This window comes from Apteryx rowi, unplaced genomic scaffold (assembly GCF_003343035.1).
Source record: "Apteryx rowi isolate R43461 unplaced genomic scaffold, aptRow1 scaffold_6, whole genome shotgun sequence".
Classification (NCBI taxonomy): domain Eukaryota; kingdom Metazoa; phylum Chordata; class Aves; order Apterygiformes; family Apterygidae; genus Apteryx; species Apteryx rowi.
In genome coordinates this window covers 2581375-2588010 of record NW_020450871.1, presented here as the reverse complement: position 1 = coordinate 2588010, position 6636 = coordinate 2581375, and the positions used below count along the sequence as shown (strand labels likewise).

General features: G+C 60.5%; 1 protein-coding gene across 1 annotated transcript; it reads left to right on the top strand.

Annotated features, from left to right (window-relative positions):
* SLC29A4 (solute carrier family 29 member 4) lies at window positions 1-5788 on the top strand. Its single transcript, XM_026083205.1, has 11 exons — window positions 1-5; window positions 275-447; window positions 1624-1761; window positions 2109-2222; window positions 2306-2434; window positions 3041-3115; window positions 3498-3763; window positions 3901-4036; window positions 4375-4562; window positions 4918-5158; window positions 5292-5788. Exons 2-11 carry the CDS (start codon window positions 285-287, stop codon window positions 5432-5434), a joined length of 1593 nt encoding a protein of 530 aa, XP_025938990.1. The 5' UTR covers window positions 1-5; window positions 275-284; the 3' UTR covers window positions 5435-5788.
* The last annotated feature ends 848 nt before the right edge of the window (window positions 5789-6636 follow it).

The following is a 6636-nucleotide window of genomic DNA, read 5'->3' as shown; positions in this document are numbered from 1 at the left end:
GGAAGGTGAGGAGCTGCTTTTACTCCAAACCTGAAGAGCTGAAGGTCATCTWTTGCATCCCAAGGTCGCATGCAGCATGGGGACATCGCTGGGGTCACCAGGGTGTTAATGGAGGAGAGACATCCGGAGGGTGCCTCTAAATAGCAGCCCTGCGGGGAGGGCTGCAAAGAGACCACACCRCCTGTGCAGGGACATCCCAGGGCTGTCCCAAGCGGGGAACACCAGGGATCTCACCCGCCCGTGCCCCTGACGGGTGCCACTGCTCTCCCGACAGGTCAGCCACCATGGGCTCGGTGGGAGCCGACCGCTTCAAAGACACCAGCCCAGGGGGGACGCCGGAGGGCAACGTGGTGATGAGCTTCAGCTTCGACAGCTACCAGCTGGAGGAGGAAGAGCTGCAGGGAAAAGGGAGCCAGGCCAAGGGCGTCCTCACCTTCATGGAGCCAGGTAAGGACACAGCCATAGGGGTGATGGGCACTGTGAGGAACCTGCTGCCCACCCAGCCCTGGCACCCCACAGCRGATGGGAGAAACCCAGGGGAAGAGCCAGGAGGGTCCAAGGACAGGGCTGCCCTGCTGGGCAYCTGCCACCAAGGGACATATCTGGGAGGACAACAGGCCATGAGCTACCTGCACTGCTGATTTTCCACTTCCCGGCAGYGTGGGAACTTCCTGGGCTGCGTTTAATAGCCACAAATGGACTGAAACACCATAAAATTGCCTAATGCCTTTTTCGGACCTATTCGTACCTATTTTAGCCTGCACAACATCCTGCAGCAGTGGGTCCTGACGTTTACCAGCAAATTGTGGGTTTGGTGGCCTCTTTCTCCAGCCGGGCTCTCTTGGCTCTCTGCTTGGCTTGTGCCCCCCGCACCCTCCGTCCCGCAATTTTGCCCTTTCCCAGCTGGGCAGAGGCTGGATATTGGGGACATCTCCCGGGAAGCCAGCAGATTCGCGCTGAGCCCTGCCCTGGCCYTCCGCTGCCCTGTTGCACGCCAGGCCATCGGTGTCTCTGCCTCTGCACGGTCTTCAGTGCCCCCTGCGTGCTGGGTTCGGTTGTCACGGACATTATCCGGCTGTGAGGTTATTCGGCTCTTACTTGAAGTTGTCAGCCAGCAAAGCCCTGCTGTTTTCCTGCATCGTGGGCTTCACGTTGAAACGCCTTTTTCTGCGGAAGGAATTTCTGCAGGCTGGTGCCGTTTATTAGCGCGAGCACTGCCAGCTGCCCGCAGCTCGCCTTGCTGTCGAAGCGCTTGCTGCGCGTGGGGCAATTTTAGCCAGCCACGATACCCTCGTTTGCCATAAAGGATCCTCGCGGGGGCTCTCCTCCGGCAGAGGAGGCCAGTGTGAGACCGGCCCTCGGCAGCCAGACGTGTTCCCCCAGGACCGGACCAGCAGCACCAGCCCCAGGAGAGGTGCTGCCCCCTGGGACAAGGGACGTTCCTCTGAGCTAGGAGATGTTAAAAAAACCTCCTTGAGCAATCCCACCCTTTCTGGGCTGGCTGCAGAGCTGCACCACCGCCAGGGGCTGGTTCCCCTGTGCAAGAGCAGAATTTTGTGTCTGCCAGCGGGGGTTTGGGTATGCAGCACGGCCGTCGCTTGCTCTCTCTCCTTCCCGTTTCAGGGACAGTTTCTGAGGACCCCGAGCCCCAAGACCGATACCATGGGATTTACTTTGCCATGCTGCTGGCCGGGGTGGGATTTCTCCTGCCGTACAACAGCTTTATCACTGATGTGGACTATCTGCATCATAAATATCCAGGTAGGTCTTCAGCTGCGGCACTCTTGGCTTGTCCCAGACCTGCGTCCTACATGCCGCGACRGCGAGTGGGGAGATGACACAGGGACAGGTTTAGGGGCCACCAGAAAAAGGCTGGCAGGACYCAAGTGGGAAGGTCTGCTCAAGTGGGTCAGCGATTTGGGCTGATTYGTTCCTGTAGCTGAGCCATCCCAGCACTAGAAGGGCTGCTCTTGGCTGAGCTAACAGCCCTGAGTGGGCTTAGAAAAGCACAACGGCCCCYGGCCCTAAGCGTGGGGAGAGGTGGGGAATGCTTCCCGCGGGAGCCGGGCCGCCATGCAGCCGCCCCCAGCGCCCTGCCTCCTCCGCAGGGACCTCCATCGTCTTCGACATGAGCCTCACCTACATCCTGGTGGCCTTGGTGGCCGTCCTCCTCAACAACGCCCTCGTGGAGCTGCTGAGCTTGCACACCAGGATCTCCGTGGGTGAGTGCACGGCCCCGCGCACCCACAGCCAGCGTTGGCCCCCCGCTCCCCGCCACCGCCCACCTCTGTGTCCCCTCCCGCAGGCTACCTCCTCGCCCTGGGGCCCCTGCTCTTCGTCAGCATCTGCGACGTCTGGCTGGAGCTCTTCACCCACCGGCAAGCGTACGCCATCAACCTCATCGCCGTGGGGGTGGTGGCCTTTGGCTGCACAGGTATGTCGGGGCGGCTGCCAGCACGGACACGGGACAAGGACAGCCCTTCCGATAAAGAYGGGAAAACAGCCCCATCCCAAAGGTCCATGGTCTCTTGGGACAAACACTTGTTCTCCCATCCCACCTCCTGGTTCCCAAGCCCCCAAATCTGCATGAAGCACGCTGCCTGCCCTYGGCATCGCTGCTGGGGAGGCGAAGCAGGAGGAAGGAGTGCGAACAGCTGCAGCCAAGGGCTCCTTGGGATGGGACCGTCCTTGTAGGGCTTTTCCTCTTTTGGGGCTGTTTCCAGCCATTTCAYGATGGTTGTGTGATGCTCTTCGCTCTTGTAGTGTGGGACGTGTTCACTCCTCCTCTTCCTCTGGCCATTGAGGATCGGGCTTGTGCCTGGCCCCGCTTGCGCCCCATGGAAAGGCAGGCCCTGCAAGGTGTCTGGGGCCTCACTATTCCCTGCCAGCATCGCTCAGGGTGGCTCTGCGCCCTCTGAGCTGCCCTGGCTTGATCTGGCACCACTGAATCACACCGGGGCTCCAGTCCCTGGGGCAGGGACGATGCTGGCCGAAGCAATAACCCTCTTCCTCCTCCTCTTTGCACATCTCTCTCTTGAAGTGCAGCAATCCAGCTTCTACGGCTACACCGGGCTGCTGCCCAAGCGCTACACGCAGGGGGTGATGACAGGCGAGAGTAAGTACCCGCGTGCCACCCRCATCCCTGCACGTGCTCGGGGCAGCTGGGTGCTCGTGGCAGAGTCACAAGGGCTATGGGCACCTCTGCATTCCCCGAGGGATTTGGTTATGGGTTGCAAAGTGGCTGGAGGTGGACAAAAGGAGGTCCCGTCCCCGCAGCCTTCATGCTGTCCACGCAGAGGGTCCTCGGCTGAGGGATGGGTAGCAGCCAGGTCCATCTCCTCAAAATTGTTGCTAGCAGCTGCTCCGTGTCCGGAGGCTGGCGCTGCTCAGCACGGCATCTCCACGCAGGGCTGGGCTCARTTGGGCTTTCCTGGGCAGCAGTTCCTTGGTGGTGGAGGGGGGCTCTCCCAACCATCCCATTCCGGTTGTCCCGCCAGGCACCGCTGGGGTCATCATCTCCCTCAGCCGTATCTTCACCAAGCTCCTGCTGTCAGATGAGAAGGAGAACACGGTCATCTTCTTCTTCATTTCCATCGGCATGGAGCTGACGTGCTTCATCCTCCACCTCCTGGTGAAGCGCACCCGCTTTGTTCGCTACTACACCACCGGCTCCCGCAAGGGCCTCCCGGAGCCCAAGGGGGCTGGGGACTGCGGGACGGGGTACCGGGTTCACCACGATGTCACTGCTGAGGACATCCGATTTGTAAGTGTCCTGCCGCAGAGGACAGTCTGGCATAGGGGCAATGTCCCCGCTCACCACCGTGGTTCCCACCACGCTCCCCTGCCTTGAGCCTGCCTGCCCCAGGGATCACAGCTCAGGGCCCTTCTTCCTCCGTGCAGGAGAACAGGCCTCGAGGGCAGCCGGTATCCCCAACGGGCAGCCTGGGACATGAGGCAGAGCTGGCCGGCAGCGGGACCTACATGCGCTTCGACGTCCCTCGGCCCAAAATCAAGAGGAGCTGGCCGAGTTTCAGAGGTAGGTCCTGAGCTTGCAGGATAACCCAGTCTGGCATGCAGGTGGAGGGCATAGGGCATTTTTGCAGCATTTTATGGGGCAGAAGGAGCTATCCACTACCCAGGACTTTGGGGAATGGGTGTTCATTTCTCTCTGTGCCCAAGAATTTGGGGAAAAAAAAAAAAATCTCTTCCTGAGAAGATAGATAGCCCCAAATGCGTCAATGCGTGGGAGCTGCTATCTCACTGGTGTAGTCATTTTGGCTCTGACTTTTGGACTGAGGCTGACAGGAGGCTCAAGGAAGGGAAAGAGCTCAGGTTTCTCCATTGCTGGATGAGCTGCTCTGCCATCTCTCCCAGACATGCTGCTCCACCGCTACGTGGTCTCCAGGGTCATCTGGGCCTACATGCTTTCCATCGCTATGACCTACTTCATCACGCTGTGCCTCTTTCCCGGGCTGGAGTCAGAGATCCACAACTGCACGCTGGGGGAATGGCTCCCCATCCTCATCATGGCCATCTTCAACCTCTCGGACTTTGTTGGCAAGGTAGGCGAGCCCCACCGAGGTGATGCTGAGGAACGGGCCAAGAGGAGACCTCCCCACCTTTCCGTGGAGAGAGAGAGAGGCTGACTCCTTGCACCCTTTTTTTTGTCCTTCTCCTTCCCTGCTCTTTGAAAACCTCTCGGCTTTATCAAGGGTCATCTCTGACCCTTGGGTCATCTAACCAGTGTGAGGTTGTTCATCAGGCTGGCCAGGGTCAGGATCCTCTTGTCTCCACCAGCTTGTCTCCTCTTGGTGGCCACTGATTTGGTCCCTGTGGTCCCCTCCCCAACTCCCCCTCATCCATCTAGTCTTCGCTTTGCTTTCCACCCCAGTGTGGTCTCTCCCTTCCTTGGTTCAGATACTGGCTGCCCTGCCTTACGACTGGCGAGGGACCCACCTCCTCATCTACTCCTGTCTCCGYGTGGTGTTCATCCCTCTCTTCATCATGTGTGTCTACCCCAACGGCAAACCTGCCTTCGGCCACCCTGCGTGGCCCTGCATCTTCTCCCTTCTCATGGGCATCACCAATGGGTACTTTGGCAGCGTCCCCATGATCCTGGCCGCCGGCAAAGTGAGCCCGGAGCAGCGGGAGCTGGCAGGTAGGGAGTGCATGGTGCTGGTGGGGACGGCTGGGTATGGCCGGCGTGAGCAGGGCCAGGAGCAGCGCGCTGGTGCGACTCCTCCATGCTCCCAGGCAGCCAGCCCTGATGTCCCGTGTCCCTTCCCCTGCAGGTAACACCATGACTGTGTCCTACATGACGGGGCTGACGCTGGGCTCCGCCGTGGCCTACTTTGCCTATAGCCTCACCAGTGCATCCCACAGTACCTGTTTCCACACCGAAATCCTCAACAGTTCCTTCACAGCGGGGTACTGAGCCCTGGCACAGGGCGATGGAGTGGGGCCGGCAGCAGGAGCTGGTGGCCAGGAACAGGAGCTCACCGCCCCTGCTCCTGCCGTGTTCCTGCTGCCCTGCTCAGCCTTGATGCCCCTTCCCATCCCCAACCTGCCACATCCCTGCCTGGGGAGAGCGGCATCGCAGCACCAGATGGGAAYGGGCACTGACTCCTGCAAATGCAGAGGGGTTGGGACCCGAGAAGGCAGGAACCGATGTCTGGTTGGGTCAAGGTTGTGGCGTCTGGGGCAAGCGATGTGCAGCTCTCCGGGCGGTTTCTGCCCCTCTGGCTTGAGCTGAGCCATYGCCAGCAGGAAGAAAATATTGCAAGAGCTGCAAGGGAATAGGAAACCCCCCCCCCAATGGGCAAAGGTGGGAATCCTTTTCCCTCCAACCCTGGCCGGTCCCTGTCCCACAGCGGCTGTGGGTGTGCTGGAGGCTGGTGCTGTGCTGCTGCCCCTGCACGGGGTGTCCTGGCTGCCCATGCTGGGGCTTGTCCAGAGCAGACAGGGTATGGAGCGAGCGGGGCAGGAGCAAGGTGGGGGCTGGCGAGGAAGAGGAGGAGCAAGAGGCGAAGGAAACGCTCCTTCAGCCCTTGGTGGGGCTGGGAAGGTGCATCTTGGCTTCTCTTGACAGTGCTGCAGGTTTCACTGAGAGCGGCTTGAAATCATGACCCTCCCCAAACACCCCTGAAGATATGTGTAAAAGACCCAATTCACTTCTGCTGGCTGGAAAAAATACTTTTCTTTTTGGTTCTGTCTGTTTTTCCCCCTTGAGTGTGAGCGACGCAGGGGCTCCGATCTCCACCGCGCGGCAGGTCTGCTCCTCTCCTCCCAGCCGCACTGTCCTACCTGGGAAGCCAAGGCAGAGCTGGTGCTGCCTGCTGTGAGCAAACCCGGGGCAGAAAGGCCATTCCCTTCCCCGAAGGGCTGGTCCAGCTGTGGCAGCACAGCCGGGTTTTTTGGGCCAGGAACACGGTCCCTTCCTGCCCCGGGGCACCCACGCAGGGACACCCGCCCGAGCGGCCCGTCTGTGCCCACCTTTCGTCGGGAGCCGGCTCCGCAGGCGCAGCAGTGCCTGCGTGCAGCTGGGCGAGCGAATGCCTTTTAGAGCCAGGCGTCAGCTAGGCTGGAGGATGAAGTCAGGGCCTTCCTCGTCCTCTCAGGAAGGTGCTGGACCCCCCC